Below are 27706 nucleotides of genomic sequence, written 5' to 3' on the forward strand. Positions count from 1 at the left end.
TACAATCATCAGTTCCACTTTCATCTGAACTTGAAGACTCATCTCCACTTTCTTCATCTGAAATTGAAGAATCTTCACTATCTTCATCCCCACCTCCATCCCCACCTCCATTGTAATCCATATCCACCTCATTTGTAGGCTGCACACCATATCCACCTCCATCCCCACCTCCATCTACATCACCATTGTAATCAATCTCCACCTCATTTGTAGGTTGCACACCAAAAGCATCCTCTCCAAACATAGGGTCAAATTCTGGATCCTCATGACATATATCAATCTGGTCTTGTTGTTCAACAACACCAACATTATTCTCTTCTTGAACATTCACATTTGCATCCTGTTTGTCTTGTTCCACAACTACCTTTTGAACAACAACCTCATTTGTGATATCTTGCCATTCCAACAACAACCTTTTCTTAACTGAGTTTGCTTTATCTAGTACGACCTCGCTTGCAAGAAACTCCTCATTTGTTATCTCTTCAATGGTAAACTTTGAGGTTGAGCAGAAGTATGTGTGTACAGAGGTGAACTCATGCTCAACATACACATTCATTAACTGATTAAAAGCTCTAATATACTTAGCAAATCCCCTAACATCATCATCACTTCCCAAAGCTCTAAGCCCCCAATCCAATTCTGAACCCGGTAGTACATAATGGTAGAATCTAACCTTATCTGTAGGATAGGATAATTCAAGCAAGATTCGATCAAGCTCGTGAACTGAAAACTTGTCAATATCTAGCATGTCAACAAAATGGACAACAGCTCTGTTATAAACCCGTCCAGGAAATTTAGTGAAACTGCCACCATGGTGCATCTTGATCGTGAACAAATGTGGATTATTTACTACACAAACAAGATTAAACAGCTGTTAGTTAAATAAACCCAATTATAAACCCTAAAGTTTTAACTTACCATAAAACGCATCAGCATTTGATTGTTCATCAGCTTCACGAATGTAGAATCGAGGAGGAGGAGGATCATCCATCTTACGTGTTTAAGTTCTGAGAATGATGTGCAATTTAAGGTATTAACTGTCGGGTTGTTGAGTCGAGTCGGATACGAGGGTTTAGGGTTTAACTGTCGGGTTTTTAATCGCCGGGAATTGATTCGATTGAGAGGGAGGGGGAAGAGTGATACAGGGCTTAGTTGCAGAGATATATGAAAGGACAAAAGTACCCTCACATGCGCCTCACGTGATGGGATTTAACTGACTTTTTCTAACCCAGTTAGCGTAAAGGACAAAACTTGTAGGAAAAAAAAGTTTAAAGTACACCGCCTGCAAGGAAACTTAGAAAAGGACACGAACCGTAATTCGTCTTATTTTAAAGGACAAAATTTGTAATTCTGTCGTTTTTTAATTTAATTTATTAAATGTAATTTTGCATTTTTCAATATATTTTGTTTTTTAAAAATAAAATAAAATTAATTTTAGTTATATTATACTAGTCTTTTATATACATATTATTTTATATAGAACCAGATTCGACTACTGTATGATATTGCTACATAGTTACATTTTTTGAGGTCTAGATTCATCAGTGGAGCATTTGAACTTGATGAAGTAGTCTCAGAAAAAAACCAATTTTGATGGAGCAAGTACAAGTATTATGAGTGTAAACTTGTATTATTTTATCGGTCTGTATATGAGCCGAGTGAAACATGAGTAAAAGTAGATGGAATGTATTATGTATAGTCTAGCCTTTTCACTATTTCTTAAAGGTCAAAAATACACATGATCTACTTACTGTACATACAATATTATACAACACACCCTCTTCTATGATCACCTAAGTAACTACCTTGAACACATTAAATTCAACAACACTTGACACAACATCAAATCCACAAAATACTGGTGCCCAATCTCCCCATCCCGCCACCGCATCTTCGCCGGAGCTCTACCGTAATGCACCCCGTCGTTACACCGATTATCATAATGCCAAGGGTAAGTCATATCAAAATGATCCACCACATAATCAATCACCCCAAACTCCCTCAACTTATCCACAAATATACCATTAAAAGCCTCCATTTTACTCGGATTAAACGCGAGCCTACGAGCATACCCTCCAGTCGCCACCGTCGATCTATAAACCACCTCGGGCGCCACCGCATTCCTCCGCCTCACCCCGTCCAAAACCCCCGCCCAAAATTCAGCCGCGTCCCTAGCCCCCTTCACAAATTTCCTCAAATTCGGCCAGTAAACCCCGTCGTGTAACCCCGAATTCATTATTATCGTATCGGGAACAGTTTTCCCGCCAAAATACGACTTTAAAAACTCGCGATAAACGAAGTCGTTTAGCGAATTTAAACCCTGGTAGTTCAAGGTAACATTATAATGACCGTTGAACACGCTCTTGATCCGAACCGACTGAGACCGGTTTCTCGGGTTCGTAACGTTCGTATCAAACACCCGTGGAACGGTCCCGATTTCATAATCCAAGACGAAATTAAGAAGATTTCGAATACTATCGCAGTGATTCGAATCCCCCCAAAAGAAGAGCCACCTATTGTTCAAACAATCCCAACCCGAACCCGAATCAAACAGTTTAAACGAGCAATGCGCCGAATAAACCCACCCGTTACTCTCCAACGACCCCAACCGTCCGTCACACCACGGACGCTTACAAGGGTAGTCGTGTCTCAAGCACCGGTACCGTCCATCATTACTGATCACACACTCGTCGTTTCTCCCGTGGCGGGTCCACCGTCCCGCCCAAACATCCCGAACATAATCGGATTTGTTACATTGAGTTATTTCGAGCATACCAACACTCGAATTTTCGTTTTTAAACATTATTGTAAACACCCGAAGGGTTTTATTCACCGCGAACCGCTCTGGCGAGTATTTTAGCCCTTCGTAGCGTCTAAACAAGAGAATGATCGTTAGGTTATACTCTCCGGTGAAATCGGGGTGAATTTGGAGGGAAATTGAGTAACTACCGTTACCGAAATCTTGAACCGGAGGACGAGATTTCCATGCTTTACCGGATAAGTCGGTTTCGAAGTAATCGCCACCCGAACAGCGGGGAATGCCGGACGTATCCAGTGTCTGGATAACATACTTGTGGATATCTCTAGTAAACAATTCAATTTTGTGATCAAGATTATTATTATTATTATTATTATTATTATTATCCAAACCCTGGATAAAGATATCCTCGGTTGTGGAGTCTTTGCATGGGTCTCCGGCGGGAGCCGTCCACCGTGCGAGTAAGTCCGAGGAGTAATGCGGTTGCAGGTCAGCGTAAACCCAGTTGGGGTTTAGTTGTTTTCCGGTGGTGGTGAGATTTGTGATGGTTTTGACGTAGAATTTGGTGAGGAAATCATTGTTGAGGTTGAAAGTATCGTTAATGCCCCAGAAGATCATGACTCCGAGAACAACGGATAAGATCAGAACCCGGAAAGACCAGTTGATTGTTGACCGGAAGCCCAGTGGTACTGTGGTAACTGATTTTCCCGGCGACATATTTGTTTTTTTTTATGTTTAAGTTCTATAACTTGTTGAAATTTAATGGATTTTCTCACAATTTATATATACTAGCCAGTTGCCCGTGTAATGCAGCGGTGTACGTACAAACACAACTGGTGTTAGTATGTTTGTAACCTCGCAACGGTACGTGCGTAACCCGATTGTGGTATGCATTTAACGTGGCATCGGGCGTGTAAGTGGTGCCAGTAAGCGCCCCATATAATGCCTATGCGCGAGCAACCCGGTATGTATAAACAATGTATCCATGTAATTGATGCTTGAACGCGCATAACAGCGGCGACAAGCAAGAAGCAAATATGAAATGTACAATAATTTCAAATAAACTACTTTTAACAAAATCCTTTTTTACGAACTTCGACTCGAAAACATTTTAACCCGAAGCCCGTTTTGACATTAACCCTTTCGATCTAAACCCACCCCGACATGAACTAAATTAACCCTTTTTGTATTAACCCGTTCCAACACCATTAGTCGAACATGCCTGACCTATTGCCGGTAATAACCGGTAATTTTGTAAAATGTTATTTTTTTTAAATTAATAAATTATAGCAATACCATATTAAAATTAAAGATAATAAAATGTTCGTTTTTATGGTGTAATTTTTTAGAAAAAATATTAACGTTTGAAAAAGTTACTGCCGTTTAAATATCGTGGGGTAGTTGGTTAATAATTAGAGGGGGGGTATGTAACTATTTAATGTATTAACAAAACTTGATTGAAGTTGATGGACCGCTATTGTATATTATATTTGGATATGCAAAGACTATTTTATTGTTACTTGTACGATATGTAAAGACTATTTTACTCCTACATTTTTAAAATTCTATGTATTGTTACTTGGACAATATGCAACAAGTGTGGTACCTCTTAAAATTTAAGAGTTCCCTCAATTCTATATTATATATAGTATAGAGAGCAAGGTTAAAATAAGTAGACTTTTCCTAAAAAGTAAGTGTGTTTTCACCATTAGATTTAATAAAACACACCACACAATTAACACACCGCAACTAAAATTAAACACACCGCATACAAAACACATTTTCCATATCCACCATCAGATCAACATATCTAACGCACCAGATTACTTCTTACACTTCTTAGACACACTTCACTTCTTATTTTAACCACACCCTAGTATAGATATAGATATATTTCTTGGATTTGTTAAAAAGCCCTAGTGTATGTATTTTTGGTTTCTTGCAGTAACGATTTATTAGAGCATGATAATGTAAAACCTATACAAATCGTCACAATATCAAATTGTAACATTTTTTTCAAAATTCATCACTTTTTTATATAACACCAAACCTCTACAAGTTCAATTAAAAAAATATTTAATATATAATAATGCGGGGGTGTATATGAGAGATAGAGAGATTGGGCCCACCTCCTAAACAAACTTCTTCACAAACACGTTTGCAACAATAAAAATACAATGGTGGTGTGTGGCTTGGGCTCGTCTGCAAGCATTCATGATTTGTGAACTTTTATTATGAAAATTATTTTTCAATTTCATTTAGCAGTTAATTTCCATTTTCATATACATGGAATATCTATCATTTTTAAGAATTCTAAATATATACATAAAATTCTTTTCGTTTTCATAAATTGAATTTAATGTTCAGAAGATGCATCGATAGATTCACATGTGACTTTTCTCTATGTCTTTTCTACATGTCTTTCACCATAAACATACACAAATTGAGTTTAGCGCTTAATAAAATCGGTTTCCAAAAATGGTTTTCCGACATTTATAAATTGCTTAACGGTTTAAAAGATTTTCGTAGTTGGTATCAGAGCCACATGCTCGTTTTATCAAAGTCATTTTATAGGTATTCGGATTCAAAGTCATTTTGACTTAAAGACCGCGCTTTAGACCATAATGATCTAAATTCATCAAGAGATACAACATCTTGGGATTCTTCTTCTTATTTCTCTTCATATAATTTTAAACTTTTATTATGAAAATTCTTTTTCAATTTCGTTTAGCAGTTAATTTCCATTTTCCTATACATGTAATATCTATCATTTCTAAGAATTCTAAATATATACATAAAATTCTTTTCGTTTTTTACGTTAATTTTATTTATACGTTAACTTTTACTATGTAAATAGTAAAGAATTAGTTATTAAAATCCAAATATACAAAATAAAAGAATGATGATCATAATTCTCGAAGCCAAAAAAAAATAATGACTAAGCAGCGTATAAATTCCATTCCATTTTTCATAAAAATGTGGGTGTTTGTTAACTTTTCATATAATAATGTCAATTAGGACTGTTCAAAGGGTAAGACCTAACCCTTTTATCTAATACCCTATCTGGACTTTTTTCCCTTTTAGAAAAAAAAACGTGGACCCAAGACCTTACCCTCTAAATAATAAAAGGGTAATGTCAATTAGGACTGTTCAAAGGGTAAGACCTGACTCTTTTATCTAATACCCTATCTGGACCTTTTACCATTTTAGAAAGAAAACGTGGACCCGAGACCCTACCCTCTAAATAATAAAAGGGTCGGGTATAAATAAGGGTTTCAATAGTTCAACCCTTTACCCTTTAAGACAGTAATGAACTAATGATATCTCCTTTTCTGCATTTACTAGTTGCATATTTCATATATGACTTCAATATATGAATCCTTGAACAATTATTCTTTCGTTTAATAACATAGTAAAGTCTAACTTCGAAAGTTTATCAGCAATTTGAACTGATGTAAATAATATTCACATTCACAAATTACATGTAGAGAAAAATTAAGTGATTTTCATATATATGTTTCCAATCAATAGTATAACCCTCTGTTTTTATTTTTCTTAGTAATTGGGAAGTTATGATGAATCATATATGAAATACAAACCTCTCATAAATTTCATATTAATCACGAATCAGATGTATATCTATCTAGAAACTAGTAAACGGGTCAATTGTTTGTAAAAGGGTCGGACCCTTGAAACCCTTTTACCTTTTAAGGTGAAATTTAAATACCCTTTACCCGACCCATAATATATATTCGGGTCTAATTAAGAGTTTTACGAGTCGGGTAACCGTGTTTTAAGGGTCCGACCCTTATGTTGCTCACCCCTATGCATTCTTGAGTTTTTTATTTAAGGGATTAGAAAAGAAAAAATAAGAAAATTTTTCTTTTTTCATTCTTGAGTTTTTTCATTAACGTCCTGTTCTTGAGTTTTTTTGAATGAGAGAAAGGAAATGAAAACTAAGGATAGTTAATAAATGGGTGTTCTTGAGTTTTTTTTAGGATGTAAAGGAAAGGAGTAGGAGGAGTTAGGAAAAATTAAATTAATATATTTTTCCAATAAGTTATCCTTCAAAAAATGGGATGATTACTAAGAATAACTATTTTTTAACATAGTTATCCTTTCCTTTACTCTAATTTCCTTCCAACTCAATAACACACCTAATTAAAAAAAATTTCCTTCCCTTCCTTTCCCTTTCTTATCCTTCCCTCTCATTTCCTTTTCTTTCCTTGGTTAAAAAACTCAAGAACAAGGCGTAAAAGAAAAGAAGGAGAATGGAAGGAAAAGTTAAGCCTTTTTCATTCAAAACTTTCCTGCCAGATATGGCCGGATTGTGAAGGAATGTTTATATCTTATTACCATATTCCAATTTACCATATCTTAATTCTCTTTTCCATGTTGTTCTGAGAACATAATTGTAAAATTACAATTATTTTTCCTATCCTTTCCTTTCAATCTAACTCAAGAATGTAATAAACACTTTCTTTTATTTTCTTTTTATTTTAACTCGAGAATGTCTTTTAAATATATAATTTATTTTTCTTTCTTCCTTTATCCAATCTTATCATTTTTTCCTTGTATTTTAAACCCGAGAATGCAGTGTCAATGACCTTTTCAGAGCATTCTCAACCTATTCTCATCCCCATCATCATCATCATCATCATCATCATACACAGTAAATCCCACTAATAGCAAAACTATGGTAGGGCATGAGGAGATTAAGATGTAGACAACCTTACATCTACCAGTAGGAATAGAGAGGTTGCTTCCAGTGAGACCCCCAACTCGATAGTAGTTTTGCATCAAGCCTTAGACATAAGGCACATATCACTCAACCATTGTGACACCCACCGATTTGTGTATGTACCTTTGTCTGTCGGTCTATACATGCGCCGGTTCCTCTAACCCAAGCATGATGGTTACAAGAACTTCAATGATGATGGTAATCCTATGAGGTAGTATCAAGCCAAATAACTATTATATCACATCACATTAGATGCTTGCAATACCACAATCGTCTTAGTGACAGTAGACTTTATGTTCTCTTTACTCGAATCAATTCATCTAGTGGTAACAATCGTTGAACCCCTAATACCATATCATAGGACATCTTATGATTTAGTATTTTACAAACAATTTAGATCAAAACATGAATCAACAAAAGTTACAAAACAAATAAACAATCAAAATCTATCTCAAATCAACACGAATTAACACCATCTTACACCATCTTTGCAGTCTTTAGTCAAATCATAAAACGTCTCTACCCGTTTCTTCGCTCTATAAAGCACCTCGGTGTCCACCTCGGCACGCATATACCCATCAAACTCAACCGCCCGACCACCATTCAAAACCATAGTCTCATTATACCACTCACTCTTATTCCCCCACAACTCCTTATAATCATCAAGCAAATGAACATTATAATACGACCTTAACCGGTCAAAATAGTTATAGAACGGTTCATTCGTCGCGATATAAAGATTCCTCCATGGTTTAACAACCCCTTGAAGCTTTGTAACCAAAGATTCAGGAGATGTATCTTCATTAAGATGAGGCCACATTACTTTATTTTTCGCCTTTTCGCCTCTAATCACATGAACAGCATCATAATCCCAATCCATTTTCCCACTAATTTCCGAAACTATGTTCATAATCCTCTTCGATTTCCATAAAGACCGCCAAGGCCGGTTAATATAATTACCCGATTGATTCTCACAAACCCGGTACCAATATTTTCCAGGCTCGGGTTCATCAAACCGTCTCCAAATAATCGTGCTTGTATCGTTCTTAAGCTCAATCGGTGTCACTTTGTAAGACACAACTTTCCGAACCGCGACCTTTTTCTTATATTGTTTCTCAAATTTCCTCCAGCTTTTAACAAACTCGCGTTCTTCAACAACCGAAGCGGTTTCCTTTAAACGTTCGTAGTCAAAATAGTACCGAAAATCTTTTCCTTCTTCGTCTCGGTTACTTGAAGCATGGTTTGATGATAAACATATCCTTAAATCCATCACAAACGTGCGGTTTAAGTACCGAGCTTCACCAAGTGCACACAACAAGCTCCATATATACTGATTCATGTTTTTACAATAATCCCCGCCTCGCGAATAATAAAGATACTTCCCGTTTCTTAAACCCGCGTTTATTTCATCGTCACGAGATATCATCACATCCTTTGACTTTTGTTGACTTTGACTTTGTATCCGTTTCGCGTTGACCCCGAATGCCACCCCTTCGCACGCACGATTTTGTAACTACAATTATCGTCATACCCGAATTTAAACCTTCTAAAATCTCTATACTTCCTCCAAGATCTATCCTTCTTGTTTCTGAATCTCCATGACACATCACACTCATTCGGGCCGGGCCCGTTAACGGGCTTTTGATACTCCACAAACACGATCGATTTAAAATGTTTTGAATTAAACTTCTTGACCGATTTCAAGACTCCCGGTGCAGAGCAGTTGATCAAACTAGTATCATCACAACTATTAAAGACCAAGTTTGGGACCGGGCTTAACGGGTCGGGCTGGGCTATGGGCGCATACGCAGGGGAAGCGGACGGGTTAATGGAGACGGGGTCTATACAATCTCCGGTTTTGATGACTGAAGTGTCCATTTGGAATGTGGCGTTTGAGACTTCTGTGAAAACTCTAGTTATGGCTCTAGATGACTCCCATGGGTCTGGAGGTTGGTATGTGATGGCTATTATGGTGAATGTGAGTACTGAGAATATGAATACTGAGAATCCTACATTGCTAATGAGTTTGATGGCGTGTTGGCCGATTAAATCTGGTGAATGATTATTATCTTTCATGTTAACAATGAAACATAGGATGTATCTGTTGTGTTGTGTTGTGTTGATTAACAAATGTAATTAAATATGTGGAGTAACATTGAAGGATGGAAGATGGAGATGTTGTACCGAATGTTGTTGAATACTTGAAAATCAAGCAAAAATCAAACTATATAATATACAGATCCAACAGCAATATCTTTGGTATTTATTTTAGTAATTTAATTAAACTAGTGTTTTTATTGGGCAGTGGTATCTGCCTATCTGGTATGACTGGGATCCAATGTCCAGACTTAGATAAACCTCTTAAATTAAATTATCATGGTTAATGTACATCAAGACTAACTAGACCTACCATTTTGTTAGATAACTAGAAACTATTTTACTGATTTTACTCTCTACATAAAATTTATATCATTTACAATGTTTGTCTTCATAACACTTTTTGTTTGTGTAGCAGTAATAGTTTTAAAATAATAACTACTACGACAATATTTAAAGAGAATCTAAATGTAGGTGTCCTACAAATGGACCACATTCAATTTTCTTTATTTTTATATTCCAATAAAAAATATTTGAAAGATAAATCATAAATTATCTTTGATCTTAGGTCATGGGGTATACTCTAACCCATTTTAACTCCACATAAGTTTCACATCATTCATTTTTTTCTCTTTCACTTTATGTCATCCAAATGAAATGGTTTAACCCTCATTTAACACATAATTAATATAACAAATCAATTAGTAATTAATACATAATTAATTTATATCGTTCTTTTTAACCCGTTAAAAGCATAACCCATGGGCCACTTTAACACACTTAACACAAGTGGGGAGTGGTTTAATCCATCTTTAAAGTGTCATGTCACTTTAACCTATGTATAGGTTAGAGTATACCCCATAACCTTATTTGATATGGTTTATTAATCTTTAGTTGGTTTAAATTTTCATTTCTGTAAATTAATTTATTATTATTATTATTGTTGTTGTTGTTGTATGAGTACATAGGCTAATAGCAGGCTTGCAGCAGACCCAAATTTGAACAACGGACTGTTTCGAAGTAATTGGGCCGGACTAGAATAAAGCATGGCCACATGAGGGTTAATTCAGTAGGCTAAAGCAAACTCATGCATGCAGTATCTGAGGCAGGGCGGGTTTAGGTCTTTTAGGATATGGGTACGACTCGTTATACCATTAAAAAGTTAATATGATGTATGTTTTTTACATTACTTTTTTTGATAGTCCATTCTTTTTATAAACATATTTTTTTTACATCTATGATTATCTATTAAAGGTGTGGATCAAATACAAATTAAATTACCATAGTAATCGTACAAACAAAGTAGTGTAATTATAGTGTAATTACACTACGATGTAATTACATCACTACACTACTTGTGTGTATAATTATATTATACTACTTGAATAGCACAAATAACACGTTAATTTAATATGTACGTTAACGTTCCCTTGTCTATTAAATGAAAAGAAATACAACGTTTTCTTAACAAAATAAAGAAAATTTATTCGATATATCGTTTATGAGTTCATACTTATTCAGTTAATTATAAAACAATCGATCACACACATAACTAACATGCCCTACGCTTAATACTCTCATCTCAATCCCAAATGGGGAAGAAAAATTTATTTATGTTCATTTATTTATTAAATATATAAACATGAGCAAGGTTTTCATTTAGTTGAAAGAACGAATATAAACAACCTTTTTACTGGTTCATTTATATTGTGAACGGTACGCTTTCGGTCATGTATAGGTCAAATAATACATATCTTAATACTTTTACTAATATGTTATACATATGAATATATTTTTTATATTTATACTATATATAATGAGTGAAAGATGGGCAAATTAAGACGGTGGTTTTTTAAGGGATTTACAAACTTTCAAGCACATGGTACAACCTAACATCAGGGCAAATTGGTCATTCTAACATTAAATCTCACTTGTGCTTCATTATTCTCCAAAATAGTTACAAAAATGACTCTTTAACTTTAATCATATTTTGCAAATTTAAGAAATAGTTATAACTTTGGTCTTTTATCTTTTAACTATTTATTCTTCATAGTTTCATTTTTAACCCAAATACCCCAACGATTTTTAAACGGTTATAACTTTTTTATACGTTAATATTATTTTTTAAAAATTGCATCATTAAAACGAGCATTTAATTCTCTTTAATTTGAGTATATATTGTCATAGTTTCTTTTCAGTTAAAATTTTTTTTTACATCTAGCCGTTTGTCGTCCGGTTTTAATGGGCTTAAATTAAACCATGAGCCTAGCCATTATTAACGGCTTTTGGTCGCCAAAAATTGAAACTAAACCATTGAAAATTACCCAACATAATCCATACAAATATATGTATAACATAAATAAAAAATCCTTTCATTTAAATGTACGTATACGTACAATGAAACTTTGCATGAATAAAGATTTGTCCTTTTCATCCACGACTGATTCTCTGACAAATTAACTCCAGATAATTTACAAGTCTTGTCAACAATAGACTATAAACGTGAATAAGTCAAGAAAACATGTTCCAAATTTGAACCAATCCTTTTCTTGTATATACATATTCTTACCCACTTTGATAATATGTTTTAATTAGTGTTCTCCAGATGACCCGTTATCTGTGTTTGATTTTGACCCTTTGAAACAGTCAGTCCTCCCTAATTTCTATTTAATTCTTCTGTTTCTATCTCTTTGAACTCACTCTCTTTGTTTCTATTTCAAATTCTTAATCAAGATAATGGCGACTCTAACTGTTCCTCCGGTACCCGTTAATCCCCGTGATGATGCAATTCAGTTATATAAAGCTTTCAAAGGTAAATTATTTGATATTAATGATTAATTCATCAAAATAATGACTTTTTAAAGTCTTGATTAACATTTGACTTTTTTTTAATGCAAACAGGACTTGGGTGTGACACTGCAACGGTTATTGGTATTCTTGCTCATCGAGATGCAACTCAACGCGCACATATCCGACAAGAGTACCAGACAATGTATTCCGAGGACATCTACAAACGTTTGGCTTCCGAACTTAGTGGTAAACTAGAGGTACAGAAACTGAGTTCAACTTTGACTTTTGTGAGTCAAACATACAACTTTTGGATTTCAAAACCTAGGAGAATAAATGTGACTTCAGATATGTTTTCATACTATAATGATGTGATACAAAGATAGTTATCCCTGGAAAAAAATATTGACCGGAAAATACGAAACTGTGAAAGTGAAATTTGTATTTGGATATTGTAATGTTTGACTCTTGAAAAATGAAAAATCATGTTACAGATTGCAGTTCAGCTTTGGATGCATGATCCAGCAACAAGGGATGCCACTATATTGAAAAAGGGGTTGACTAAAAACTTCCTCGATGTTGAAGGTGTAACCGAAATCATATGCTCTCGAACGTCTTCCCAACTACAAGCCGTCACACAAATATACCACTCGACTTTTGGAACTCATCTTGAAAATGACATCAAGCTGCAAATTTTCGGGGATCACCAAAAGGTCGAATCTTTATTCGTCTTCCATTTTTGCATATATTATTATAATGTCATGTTCTTGATCTTTTAGACGGTATGAACATAATTTGACTAAACTTTCGGTTATTGTGTAGATTTTGCTCGCTTTTATAAGCAAGCAACGATATGAAGGCATGGAAGTCGATAGGGAAATGGCTGCAAAAGATGCAAAAGCATTGTATAAAGCCGGTGAAAAGAGATTAGGAACCGATGAGAAGGTTTTCGTGCAAATCTTTAGCAAAAGAAGTCGAGCACATTTGGTTGCTATAAACACATGTTACCATGACATGTATGGTGGATCACTCAAAAAGGTTATCCCGTGATACATAAAAGCATTACTTCATTTATTTCCATGATTTTGCTAAACAATGACTTACACGCGTTTTTCACTTTTTTGACCATTCTGCAGGCTATAAAGAAGGAAACGTCAGGGTCATTTGAAACCGCACTTTTGACCATCTTACAATGTGCTGAAAATCCCGCAAAGTATTTTGCAAAGGTGAAATCTTTATACAGTTAGTTTTGCCCAACGATACAAAGTGATGGTCTCGTACTTATATAGAGTTTTAAAATGTTTGTAGATGTTATATAAGGCAATGAAGGGCATAGGGACCTTTGACACAAGACTGATAAGAATAATTGTGACAAGAGCTGAGATTGATATGCAATATATAAAGGCTGAGTATCATAAAAAGTACCACAAGAGTTTGAAGGATGCGGTTCACTCTGACACGTCTGGGCATTACCGAACCTTTCTTCTCTCGCTTCTCGGCCCAAATCTAAGTTGATGATCGGTTGCACTTTTTTTGAATTATTATTGTGTTTGTTTGTGTAATGTACTATTTGAGGTTAAGATGTGTGCTTGTTTGAATGTTTGCACGCTAAATTGTTCTTGTTTGATTATTATGTCATAGTGATATTTTAAAAAAGTGTTTGGGCTTAAAAAATTGAATGTTTGATATTGAAATGAGTTTATTATTAAACTATAATCGCATGAACCAGACTAAATGGCAAGTAAAACTATTAGGAGATGCGTGCATGCAAGAGAAACGGTATAATTGTTAGATCTAGCATATTAAAGTTTTTTATAGAGATTGTCATGATTGTAAATAAACAAAATATGAAATACAATTTATTCAGAGAGAAAAAGCAGAAAATTCACAGGATGACATTATAATAAATAAATATTAACAAATAGTCTGAGTTACCGTGTTATGGAAGATTATTTAGGTTTTTTTTAATTGTTTATGTTTTTATATTTTGTAATAATTTGTTTATTTGTTAATATTTAATTCATATATACTAGATTTAGATTGTTACGGTCATTATATTTTTAACGGGCTCTTTCAATTGTGATGTGTAAGGTTTAGATTTTTAACGAACGAACATAAACGAATACGAACATGTTATTTTTTAAACGAACAAACATGAACACAAATATTGTCTTATGAAAAAAGGGTCTCCTCGCCATGAGCTCCCCGCCGAATTTCCTACTAAGGGAGCATGAAGAAAAAGAAAAAGGGAATAAAGGAGAAGAGCAGATTGAAGGGGACGTGTAAGCAGGAAGGAAAAAGGGACTGTCAATGTAGGTGACGATGGTGGTTGATACATAAGAGGTGAGGTTGACGATGGTGAGTAGCTATTGAAAATTAACTAATGATTGAGAGGATAGACCAGCGAAAGGGAATATGTAGAGAAGAAAAATTAAATTAATGTTTGATGATAAATGAGTTTAAAAAATAAATAATATGTTATAACCCGTTTAATGGTTATCCGAGTTTGATAAAATCTCATAACGCACAAAAATTGTTGTTTGATGATTAAGAGGTTATTTCGCAAATAAATTAGATGTTATCCGTGTGATGATATCCATGACCCGCGTAATATATGTATTTATTTGTTTCAAATATATTTTATTAGTCTCCTTTCGATGACTCAATTAACTACCAAATAACACGTTGGCAACATCGCGTACTTGACAGGCAACCGTATTTTTAATCGATCACTCGATTTAGTTTAATTATTTCTATTTAATTTAAATGCTGTGTTTCTGTCTGTTGATTGATCATGACGACTTTGACTGTTCCTCCGGTACCAATTTCTCCCAAAGACGACGCAATTCAATTATACAAAGCTTTTAAAGGTAACCACTTTTAACTTCCAATTGAATTCATTGTTCAATTTAAATAATAAACTGATCATTTTGATCGGATCTTGATTCAATATGATCAATTCCCCTGTTTTTTAATTCAATCAGGAATCGGGTGCGATACTGCGACTGTGATTAATATTCTTGCTCATCGAGATGCAACGCAACGCGGGTATATCCGACATGAATACCAGACAATGTATTCCGAAGACATCCTTAAACGTTTGTCTTCTGAACTTAGTGGCAAATTAGAGGTACAGTTACATACACCAATTTTGACTTTTTTAAGTCAAAGATAGTAGTTTTGAATTTCAAAATAGATGAGAATAGTTGCAACTAAAAAGACGTGTTTAGTTTGTAATGGTCTGTTATAAAGATAGTTACTTTGTGGAAAAAGATTGACCGGAAAATATTAAATTTTGTACGTAAATTTTGGATTTGGAAAGTGGTGTGTTTGACTGGTCAAAATCATGTCACAGACTGCAGTTCTGCTTTGGATGCATGATCCAGCAGGAAGGGATGCTATAATATTGAAACAAGGATTGACTACAGATTTTATTAATCTTGAAGCGGTAACCGAAATCATATGCTCTCGAATGTCGTCCCAGTTGAAAACGCTCACACAAATTTACCACTCGACTTTTGGAACTCATCTTGAACATGACATCAAGTATCAAACTTCTGGGGATCATGAAAAGGTCGAATCTTTAACAAGTTTCAGTCTTGCATATTGTGTCGAGTTCTAAATCTTTTGGATGGTAGGAAGACATTGTATCATCAAGATTTAGTTTCTTGTGCAGATTTTGCTTGCTTGTGTAAGCAAACCGCGTTATGAAGGCATGGAAGTCGATAGGGAAATGGCTACAAAAGACGCAAAAGAGTTGTACAAAGCCGGTGAAAAGAAATTTGGAACCGATGAGAAGGTTTTTGTGCAAATCTTTAGTGAAAGAAGTAGAGCGCATTTGGTCGCTGTAAACACGTGTTACCATGACATGTATGGTGGATCACTCAAAAAGGTTGTCACTAAAAGATGAAAGCTTTTGTGTTCTCCCTCATTTTGTTTCCAAGATTTTGCAAACCAATGACTTACACGCGTTTTTGTACGTTCTGCAGGCTGTAAAGAAGGAAACGTCAGGGTTATTTAAAACTGCACTTTTGACAATCTTACAATGCGCTGAAAATCCTGCTAAGTATTTTGCAAAGGTGAAATCTTTACTTGGTCAATTCAGTTTAACAATACCATATGATGAGTTTTATATTCATACGGTGTTTGAAAATGCTTGTAGGTGTTACATAAGTCAATGGCGGGCTTAGGGACCAATGACACAACACTTATAAGGGTGAGTGTGACAAGAACTGAGATTGATATGCAGTATATAAAGGCCGAGTACCATAAAAAGTATAAAAAGAGTTTGAATGGTGCAGTTCACTCTGAAACATCCAGCCATTACCGGACCTTTCTTCTCTCTCTTCTCGGCCCAAATCCTTAAGTTGATGATCGGTTGAACATTTCCAAATATTGTTGTTGTGGTTGTTTGTATATGCCAGAAATTTAAGTGTTGTGTGTTTGTTTGTATACTTGTACACTACAATGTTCTTGTTTGTTTGTATAAAATTTAAAGTGTGTTCGGCATTGTGTTTCAAAATTATGTCTTGGAGTGTTTGGCGTGCGGGTGCTAAGACTGTGAAATTACAAAACTACCCTTGATTGAGAGATTTTAAGAAAGATACAAGCTTCATATTCATCTATGAAAAAAACAATTGAAAATTTGGAACCTCAGCAGTGAAAAGCTAGTCAACTACCATCTAGAGTTAGACTACAAAAGGCCATGTGAAATTACGAAACTAACCTTGATTGAGGGATTTCAAGAAATATACAAATCAGCCAAGCTTCATATTCATCTATGAAAAAAGAAGTGAAAATTTGGAACCTCAGCAGTGAAAAGCTAGTGAACTACCAGTCTACCATTTATACTTAGACAGACTACAAAGGTCGTGTGAAATTACCAAACTATCCTTCACGATCCCGCTTTTACATCTTCGACGACACCTACAGCTTTTATCTCACTATCTTCATCATTTCTGTATGCAAAGCTAGACGGAGGTCGATCAACAGAAAGCGTACCTTCTAGAACCTTCAATACTTCACCAACAGAAGGTCTTAAAAATGGTTGATTTTGCATACACCACAATGATATTCTAACCACTCTTTCAACCCCTCTCAAGTCTTCACTGTCTAAATACTTTTGTTCTTGCATCACTTTCTCCATCACTTGATCCAAACTATCTCCAACTGTTTCCCTACTTAACACCACAATTTCAATCAACATTTTCCCGAGCATGTAAATATCTTTCTCGGATGGAGACTCCTTGGACGAAGAACACACGCCTTCACTTTGTAAAAAACTCTTGATACCGAAATCCGTCACTTTCGGGACTACATTTTCATCAATCAGTACATTTTCAAGCTTCAAATTCCCATGAGGTATGCATACTTGACACTCGGTATGTAGATACGCGAGTGCGCGCGTAACACCAACTGCAATATCAACTCTTTTTCGCCAAGTTTTTTCCTTTTTATCATCTAGCAACCATTTATCAACCGACCCGTTCGGGATACACTCGTAGATTAGAATCTTGTGTTTCGGGTCATAACAAAACCCTTTTAAAGACACTAGATTTTGATGGTGGGTCCCACCCAAGATCGAGACCGCCTTTATAAACTCCCTTTCTGGTAAACCCCTGACATCGAGTACCTTCACAGCTACAACCGTTTCCTCAAAAAGCAAACCTTTGAACACGAAAAACCCGAGTTGGTTCGAAAATCCCGACGTGAGTTCGTGTACTTCTTTGTAAGATAACCGAATTAACGCACTGTTTTCAAGATTCGTTTTAGCCCCTTTTATAGCTCGTTTTAGAGAACTCTTTCGCCTTTTATGATAAACGAACATAACGATAAACATTTCCAGCACCACAATGATCAATACCGTGAGGAGAACTATAAACACGACTGCACTTATAATCTTTCTAAAACTACCTCGAAACGGGAACGATACAGCTTTCGAGGCGGGATTAGGCTTTGCTCCCTTGGTAGCAACCGCCTGTGGAACTAAACAAACTTTTAAGAAAGACGTGGAAGGAATCGAAGGGGATGTAGATCCACTTATAAAGGCAGTTCTTTTTAACGTACATAAACCCGACCCGTCGTTTTTTGAAGTCAACGCAAAACAAGTGGTGTCGTTAGCGCAATAATCTTTACAATCCTCTTCGTTTAACATCATATCAACGTCATTAGGCGGATAAAGTCCATACAAAACCGTTTGTTTCATAACCGTCATGCTTGTATGGGCTTTACAGTTTTCCAAATCAACCGATTTCTTGCACCCCGAACCACCCGAATCAGGCGACAGAAACGCGTTCCCTGAATCAAGGGAATACAAACAATCGCAAACAGGCCCGGTTGAATTATACCGACAAACACTATACAACCCACAAGAACCAAACACATTACATTGGTCCTCAACTGCTTGCCAACCGACTCTCCAAATATGCACATCATCATCCCACGAATAAATCTTTAAATTCCCATCTTGATCCATCCTTAAATGCCTCAAACTCACCGAACTTTCACCAAAATCTTTACTTGATACCGACCACACAATCTTTTCCATATCATCATAAAGTTCCAAAACACCGTTCGCATTAAACCTAACTTTCTTAACCGTTGCAGACGATGACACCAAACGTGTTTTCCATGTTTTCCAATAAGTGACATTATTCTCCCACATTAAAGCAAACCCTTCGCGATCAACCACTAACGTATAGTAACTAGTAACCGATTTCGTAGACGGCGCTCTAAGATTTTGAGGGTAACTAAGGGTTTGACCTGGGAGCAACGTGTTGGTCGGCCGGTCAAAGCTTTGCCAAATCACTCGGTTTCGACTTCCCATCAACACCAAATTCCCATTATCCAAAAGGGTAATTTTTTCAACACCTAAATTTAAAGTATCAGTGCTCCAAATAATCGAATTGCTTCGGTTTTCGAACAAGACTAATCTTCCATCCATTAAAAGCTTAAATGTGGAATTAACTGAAACCCTAACTCCACCACCAACAGTCCAAACAGGCAAATTAGCAGACTCAGGGCCTAAATTATACCTAACAACAACAACAAACTCACCACCATCTTTTTCAAGAAACCCAAATTGAAAAACCCCATTTTCAGACACCAAGTTGTTAACTTTATGAGTATTAACATCATCTTTATGGGAACTAATACTAGACCCAGAAATTTCAAAGCCTAATGGAGCTGAACCTATGTTGTGTTGTTTAGATAATACAGAGTGAGCAAGAGTTAAGAAGAGTACAAGAGCTAAAGCAGGGGAAGAAAAGGTGTTACCTTTGAAGAGAATAAAGAAAGAATCCAACATGTTTAAGCAAAAAGAATGAGGAATCTGAGTTTGCCTGTTTGGGTTGGTTGGTTAATAATAATATGATTGATGGCAGAAGATGTGGTTCTTAATTTGAAGGGTTTGTGGTGTCACTGTGATTGCCAAGTGGGGTAGAAGAAGCATGTTGAGTGTTGTGGAGACTAGAAAGATTTATTATTATTATTATTTTAAATATTTTGATGGTGGTATCAGGTAAGAAGCTTGCCCTCTGTAAATGGATTCGCGGGTTTGATTCTCACTTAAGTCGGTTCAAAGGACATCTGGGTTAAAGAACGAATCAGGGCATTAATCTTGTGTTTGAACCCGACAAGGACGAGGGTTTACGGAATTTGTCAAGTTCTCGCGCACCCGGAGGTACGATCAGTGGCGAAGCTTGGACATACATGTCAAGGGAGACAGACTCAATATGTATAAAGAAATTCAGACTACAGGGGGGACTCAAAATTTCGGTCGGAAACGAGTGCATTTACACCATGTGTAAATATTTTCGGCTGAAAAGGAATAAATTTCCATTGCCGAGCAAAAAAAAGAGGAGGCCGGGCTCAAAATTTTGGTCGGAAACGAATAAATTTACACTATGTATGAAAGTTTTCGGACAAAAAAGGATAAATTTACATAACCGAGCAAAAAACCAAGGGGGTCAGACTTAAAATTTCGGTCGGAAACGAGTAAATTTACACTACGTATAAAAATTTTCGGCTGAAAAATGATAACTTTACACTATCGAGCGAAAAACGGAGATACACCTCTGGGTACGATGTCACGGCAGTCAAGAAGTTGATCTTGAATATGACTCTGAAAGTGTAAGTTTACACGTTAGGTTTAAAAAAATATGTATATATATATTTTATATTTTGATGGTGACTAGATTTGAATCTTGAGGAGATAGATGATGCATGTGGGAAGAAAACAAAAAATGATATACTTTTTAGGAAGGAGTATGATTACTCATTTCTTTTTTTATTTCCACTAATCACGGAACCTTGTTTACTTCGCTCCTTAATTTACTCGTGCAATTTTTTTGGTTTATTGTTTGTAATTTGACTACAACATAACAAAACTCTCGATTCGATAACCATATGTTTGTTAGAGAAGAACGGTCCAAACACGTTCTTGATAATTGGTATTAATTAAAACAAATATACTTAGAAAGAATTTTACTTATAAATTGTTTTAGGATATTTCATATATATTATCTTGAAATGCTATTAAGCAATTGGTCATCAATAATAATTAAACTTGGGCCTTGCAAGTTACAACTTGTACAACAATTTTCCACCATCACCATAAAATGCTAAAAGTATCACCCAATAATGTCAATAAATACAAAGACGTTATTAGTATCACCCAATAATGTCAATAAATACAAAGACGTTATTGACGTTGTCGAAGTCGATCATCTCATAACTGATAGAACTCTTTTTCAAATTCTACTGGGTATTCCGATGAGTACCAACGCCTTGTCAATGTTATTACATGTCTTTGAAAGTTCATGTCTTTTTTCAAGACTAGTCGTTCAATGCTTCTTTACGGAGATATGAGACGAAGTATAATTAAAACAATCATCCACCTCATAATAACAATCCAGAGGTCGATCGATCCGCTATTACACTATCTTGATTTTATGTCTCAAATATAGATATCTTTAATTCACAACAAAACCATATATTTTATTTTGGTACTTATCTTAAGCAAGGGATAGAGACATATGCTTAAAATGTTAAATACTATTTGAACCATATGTTTATATAAGTTTTAACATAATCAAATTAGATGATATAGCTTAAGTAAGTGTGCATCACAACCAACAAAGAGATTGAAGTGATTGGTGTCGACCGAACAGTGGTGGTCGGTGGTTGATGTCCTAATTTTTGACTTCTTTCTTTCATAATATAATCTTAGATAAAAACTGTTGGTGAATAAAAAGAACAAGAAAAGACAAAGGCATGACATAATCAATTTATATGTTATTAGACCAAGTGTAGTGGGGCGCCATGAGGGTGCAAAAAGCCTCCAAAGCGCCGGAAACACCGTCTCCCGGGACGCTATGGGGCACTTTGGGCTTCAAAATCTCTCTCATCGCTTTATACAAAGCGCCCCAAAATTTTAAGAGTGAGACTATTTGAGCTGATAACCAATGGAATTAATGGAGTGAGCGCTTCCTCCTCATCTACTACGTTTGGTCTTAGTTCAAAGAATAAGTTTCATTATAACACATATAGCATATAACATAATAAAATATAAAAGTTTGTTTTTGTCTAATGAAATTTAACAATTTTCTGTATTGTCGTATTCTTGATTAAACTTAAGTATTTAAAATCTCTAAACTAGTCTCCATCGACTCGACAAAAATGTTTGAATGGTTGAACTTAACAACAAGATTCTCTAACCAAATATCAACTACCCATTATCATATATTTAGCCACTTTAAAGTGGATAAGATTCTTCCTACTCACTACAAGAACCAATCACTCCATCATTGAACAACCATTGTTGTACTACATGCATGAACTCAACAACATAAACCAACAATCTTAAACAAATTTATAAACATAGTACCTTAATGTTTTATGTTTCCTGTTCTTTGAACCATGAGGTGCAACCATCATATATGTAACCATTTGATTGTATTGTATTTGTTGAACCGTACACATTTAGTTCAAATAACTTAGATTTTCTATTTGAATCTAACTTGATGCATGTATACCCAATCTTCCAATACACAAAAAGTAATCATGTAATAGAAAAAGTAGCCTCTATAACCAACCTTTAGCTCCATTGAGAAACTCACCTCCATAAAAACACATCTCATTATAAAATTAAATAGGGTCAAGTTAACCTCTTAACACAAACACAACCCATATGGTTATGATTTATTTAACTTTTGTTCTCATCTTTTTTGGCTTGTTGTCTAATTTGTTTCTTTGTGCTGACTTTTTTTTAATATTATTTTTCCCTAGTTTGGTTGTGCATACTACAAACAAGTATATAACTTCTTAAGTTCTATATGAGCTTCTTAGGTTATACATAAAACCATTTTTTTAATTCTATATTTGTATTATTGAGCTACCTTAGTTGAACATAAAACTTGTTTGGTATTACATAAAAGTTATTTATACATTAAACTATATTCATGTTTTATTATTTATTTATTTATTTATTTATTATTGGATGTTCAAAACTTCAAACATTAACAATGTATGTAGTAAATATTATCTAGAGTTCATCAATCTATATGAATACGAGATTCAAATTCATGACTTCTAAATTTATCGGAGGAAGTTAACAATTTAGATCAAAGGAAAAAAAAGTGATCAGATTTTCTTTTAATGTAAACAAGTATGTGCAACTAGAAATCAAATTTCTTGATTGAATCCATAGTGTGAAAACATGAAGATCCATTCAAGGGAGTTGCAATTAATGCAAAGCCCTTCAAAATATTAAAATGAAAGTTGTCCATCTATATCACATGTAGCCACCATGTTCTATTGTTCAAAGGAAATCTGGGACCTTGAAGATGGTACTACAGACAAGTACAACTGCCATTTGCAGATATCTATGATTATTGATTAAACAACTTTATAATATTGCTGTACCAAACATAGGGCCAAGAATATTTGGTCATCATGGATCTTTGTTTTATTTTTAATTTTAGATACATAGACTTTCATCAAGGGACACATCACCTATATTACTTATAGAATAGTTAATAACAATTAAGTAATTAGTCCCAAACTTTGGCGAAAATCTATCGCTTGTGAACATGAGAGATACTGAGTTTATAAGAAATGTTCTATGTTAAATAATACCTTGAACGAAAAATGGATAATTCTGGTTGGTATGACCGTATGAGGATCGGATGTTACCAAAAGTTTTAACTTTTCTAGGGATTTAATCATAAAATGCAAGTTTAGTGCAAGATGTAGAATACTCTTTAAACATGACTCGGATTAAATCCTCAATTTTTTTAACTTATTGACTTAATCCATTTTCTTTAAATTAAACTATATCCAAAACATTTAGTAAACACAAGTTTGTATACTTTTCTACACGGTTTCAACAAGCAAATGAGACCTCCATTTCTTTATAATATCCAAGTAAACTCAAAGAAATGCATTGATATTTGAAACTTTGACTAATAAAAAGTCAAACTCCCTACTTTTATGAATTGCAGTCATGTATTATATGAACATCCTGCAAGTGTAGTTCAATACGCGTTTATTCTTGGTGGGCTTTAAAGTGATGTGTATGACAAAGTGTGTACTGTGAAGTACAATCATCCGTGCATAAAGTACAGCCTGGAAAGTAATATGTTTTACAAGGTCAAACCAACCAAAAAATTGAACTTTCTGCAATTCTTGATTCAACTATAAAAAGGATATATTATTGAAAAATAAATACACATGTAAGTAACATCTACAATTTTCTTTTCCATCCGTATAATGTTTCAAGATATAAAAAAATGAACTTTTCAAAAAGAATGAATAAAATGCCTATGTCAATTTCATATTCATCCTAAAAAAGATTAAAAATTAATCAAAAAATCTCTGTAAATTCACTTATTTGGACCGGGGAAGATCTTGTTCGGTAGGGCCCACAGCTTCTTGAAAAAGAACTCTGATTTGTATACTTAAGATTACAAGGATCACTTCTTGGAGACAAATTTTCTTGCTGCAATGCATGTGATTGCAGCTCAGTAGGGTAGTCCCTCAAGCACCCGATGCGGGGCCCAGCTCCCGTGCTCCATTTGCACGACAGCTGTCTCCCCAGTTGAAAAGATTTTATTCCTTTACGTGAATCGATTCTTTGTAGAATTAATTCCCTAGGAATAGTTTCTTCATCGTCTGACTCTGACACGTCAGGCGCTGGAGTGGCGTGAATGTTGGGGGGCCCAATCGAGTCGTTTGCTTCAACGACTTGATTCTTGGTGTTTAAGGTCATAAAAATGTCATCTTTGTTTGGTATTCTGAGAGTGCTTAGTTTTCTACTAGAAGATCTTGACAATCTTGATTTCTTTGGTGATTCTTGGGGTAAATAAGTAATTTTGTTCATGATAATATTCATTTTTGAGGTGTGATCATCTACACGCGCGTCTTCTGTTTCAAAGTGTTCCTTTTCACTTGTGTCTTCTTCTGAAGAATGAGTTCTTATGTGAATGCTACTGGTTTGCTTGCTAAATGATTCATTATCGTCTTCATCTGAATCCATCTGATAGCAATAAACAAAAAGTTAATTAGCATTATATTGTAGGGTTTGTATCTCCTCAGAACTTTGAGAAAAGTTAAGAACTTCAATACTTCCTAACAACCAATCATTTTATTTACTTATTTTATATATTAAATACTATTTAAGGGTAGTTTTGTCATTTATTATATGTAATTTTGTGATTACACATATGTAATAACACGTTTACATATAATAAAAGACAAAATTACCCTCAACTAATATGAAATATATAAAATAAACATAAAGTTAAAAGTTCTTAAGGTTCTTAAATTATTTGGAAAATCTGATTAATATTGATCCTTATATTCTATCATAATATTAAATAAAGAAGAATGAAAAACCTTAAATTATTTGTTTTTACCTTGACATAAGTAGTATCCACATCGTTTTCTTGAAGAAACGAAACAAAATCTTGAAAGTTTTCTTGTGTGGGACGATAATGGCCACTGTGAGGCCAGATTGCCTATAAAACAATCACAAAAATTTTAAAATTAGCATACCATTTTGAAGCTAGAAAAATCGATTAATACGTTAATTAAGCTAAAATTAATTACCGTTAAGACACCTTTTTCAGACACGAATCTCCCGGCTGCTAACGTGGCACCACCAGCTAAAAAACTTGAATGTTGAAATAAACCTTTCTTTTTAATTCCAACATATAAAGTTCTTGATGTGCTTAAAACAAAAATCCACTTAGAACCCTTTGATGATTCAGTCGTATCGACATACTCCCCGGTTTGTTTATATAAAAGTTTTCCATCCTCTATCATAACCTCGTATTCCTTCCTCTCCATCTATAAAAAAAATAAAAACAAAAATATGGTAAGCATTTGTTCTTCGTGTTGATAAAAACAATAAAAATAAAATAAAAAGTGACATACGGGGCCGAGATATTTGATGCATTGTTGTTGAAGTTTTGATCTTGGACACTTTTCAACAAGGTTCACTTCTTTTCCTTCTCCTATATCCAACCTGAGTTTTTATAGAATATAATATTAGATTAAATATGGGAACTATGTATATTAGTATTATAATTATAATTTATAATATTGCTATGAGTTAAGGTTATTAGTTATTACCAGTAAAAGAAGGGTTCTTTGCTTTGAGAATGCAACCAATTTCCATAATAAAAGTGAAGATTATGTCCGTAACGATGTCTTGGATCAATCTGTTTAGAATTATAATTAGTAATTAATAATTATATCAGTCACATTCTAAAAAAAATAATTGAAGATAGTTTAACTTACTGCCTCAAGCCAGTGTTGCAAGGCAAGTTTTTGAGCTTTACCATTCTTTGATAACCCTTTTCCAACCTGAAAAATCAAGAAAATAACATTTTTTTTTTCAAAATAACAATTTTGTTATACCCTTTTCAAATTTTGATATAAAGTTTATTAATTTACCTTTGCAGCCCTTGTTCTTGCTCTAGACCATCTAGAAATAGCGGTTTCTTGTTTATCAAGTTCGAAAAACGATATAGAACTTCTTTTAAGCTCTGCAAAATCTAACACCTTCCACCTAAAAAAATACAAATGAATCAAAAACACTATAATTTACATGAATTCAGTAATTATATTGAGATAAAACAATTTAAACGCATACCAGCTTTGTTCGACTAAAACCGCACAGTCTGCTAGCTTTCTTCTCGTTCGAAAGCTTTTATAAACTTTCTGCAACTTTACGGCTGCCTCATGTTTGGGGCTCCCTGGTTGTTCAAAATCTTCCAACACATTATCAGATCTTAAGGATTCCGAGGGCATTTCGGTCTTTTCAACATGTTTATCTGAAGAAAGTTTGAAGCTTGATCCTTCCATCTTCATTTCTTGAGATACCATTAACTGCATTGCTGATGGTTTATAATATTCGATCTTAAAACTACAAGATAATCCCAACTGTTTAACTTCATGATCATCCTCTAAACTGATGGATTTCAGGGCTGATTCTAAATCGGCGTATACAGCAAACGGGCACGAAAACGACAACCCCATGCAAGTTCTCCAAAAGGCTTGATTTTCCTGCTAATAATATGCATTAGTTTATAACTATAGTTGATCAAGATCTTGTTGATTATAACACATTTGATATTATTCAATTCAAACTAGCTAGAAGTGACACCTAATACAAACAAACAGCAAACAATATGAATTGTAATGAGCTGTGACAAAAGTTAAACTAAGTGATCAGATAAAGCAGTAAATGTGGCTAATTTACACAGCATGAACAAATTCAAGAAAACTTTTTTTTTTTTTGCAAAATGGGACTAAAAATAAAATCTTGACAGTGAAGTTTGCAAACTCAGTGCCCATTGAGGCATTTCAACGAACACCTTGCAGGCATTAAATCAAATAATGCAGATATAGAATAAATACAAAACAGGCTACCTTTGCAGATATGAAGATTAGTTTTTTATTAATATTTTGTGTAATTGTGGAATTGTGAAACTGAATGCAATGCACAATTTGAAGGCAATGAGGGACATCTTAAATAGAAGGGGTCAAGCAGTTTCCAGGGGGTGTGTTTACTAACAAAGTTTTAAAGGGGTTGAAAAAGAAATTAAAATAATATTAAGTTTGTTTTTGGTGGGTGTTTATAAAGATTTTTTTTATATATAAATTGTATTTGAGGAACAGATTATTACTTATAATTTTTGGGGTTAGTAAGCTCAATATGCTAATCTGTTTAAACAAAACCGTGTTTAAATAAAAGAATTGTGCACGTTTTTGAATTACAATGAATCTCGATTGCAAATATTAAGACGTGTCACACTTAA

At 34.5% G+C, this 27706-nt stretch overlaps 5 protein-coding genes and 1 pseudogene across 5 annotated transcripts; 2 read left to right on the top strand and 4 right to left on the bottom strand.

Moving 5' to 3' along the window:
* Positions 1-1787: 1787 nt before the first annotated feature.
* LOC143572434 (uncharacterized) lies at positions 1788-3475 on the bottom strand. Its single transcript, XM_077057603.1, has one exon. The coding sequence runs from the start codon at positions 3473-3475 to the stop codon at positions 1802-1804; it is 1674 nt and encodes a 557-aa protein (XP_076913718.1). The 3' UTR covers positions 1788-1801.
* A 4490-nt stretch (positions 3476-7965) lies between these two features.
* LOC143572417 (uncharacterized) lies at positions 7966-9712 on the bottom strand (annotated as a pseudogene).
* Positions 9713-12033: 2321 nt separating this feature from the next.
* LOC143572426 (annexin D5-like) lies at positions 12034-13981 on the top strand. The gene is made up of 6 exons (XM_077057595.1): positions 12034-12408; positions 12498-12643; positions 12878-13096; positions 13206-13421; positions 13520-13609; positions 13692-13981. Exons 1-6 carry the CDS (start codon positions 12333-12335, stop codon positions 13896-13898), a joined length of 954 nt encoding a protein of 317 aa, XP_076913710.1. The 5' UTR covers positions 12034-12332; the 3' UTR covers positions 13899-13981.
* Positions 13982-15131: 1150 nt separating this feature from the next.
* LOC143572427 (annexin D5-like) lies at positions 15132-16791 on the top strand. The gene is made up of 6 exons (XM_077057596.1): positions 15132-15253; positions 15368-15513; positions 15739-15957; positions 16060-16275; positions 16373-16462; positions 16546-16791. Exons 1-6 carry the CDS (start codon positions 15178-15180, stop codon positions 16747-16749), a joined length of 951 nt encoding a protein of 316 aa, XP_076913711.1. The 5' UTR covers positions 15132-15177; the 3' UTR covers positions 16750-16791.
* A 109-nt stretch (positions 16792-16900) lies between these two features.
* LOC143572428 (G-type lectin S-receptor-like serine/threonine-protein kinase SD3-1) lies at positions 16901-19885 on the bottom strand. Its single transcript, XM_077057597.1, has one exon. It carries the CDS (start codon positions 19687-19689, stop codon positions 17278-17280), a length of 2412 nt encoding a protein of 803 aa, XP_076913712.1. The 5' UTR covers positions 19690-19885; the 3' UTR covers positions 16901-17277.
* A 4287-nt stretch (positions 19886-24172) lies between these two features.
* On the bottom strand, positions 24173-27162 carry LOC143572418 (IQ domain-containing protein IQM2-like). The gene is made up of 8 exons (XM_077057589.1): positions 26539-27162; positions 26340-26454; positions 26184-26249; positions 26016-26104; positions 25818-25908; positions 25491-25730; positions 25298-25399; positions 24173-24918 (listed from the first exon to the last, which is right to left on the bottom strand). Exons 1-8 carry the CDS (start codon positions 26922-26924, stop codon positions 24247-24249), a joined length of 1761 nt encoding a protein of 586 aa, XP_076913704.1. The 5' UTR covers positions 26925-27162; the 3' UTR covers positions 24173-24246.
* Positions 27163-27706: the final 544 nt, after the last annotated feature.

Source organism: Bidens hawaiensis, unplaced genomic scaffold (genome assembly GCF_021521415.1).
Source record: "Bidens hawaiensis isolate Kalapana, Puna unplaced genomic scaffold, B.hawaiensis_p1.1 tig00025843_1, whole genome shotgun sequence".
Taxonomy (NCBI): domain Eukaryota; kingdom Viridiplantae; phylum Streptophyta; class Magnoliopsida; order Asterales; family Asteraceae; genus Bidens; species Bidens hawaiensis.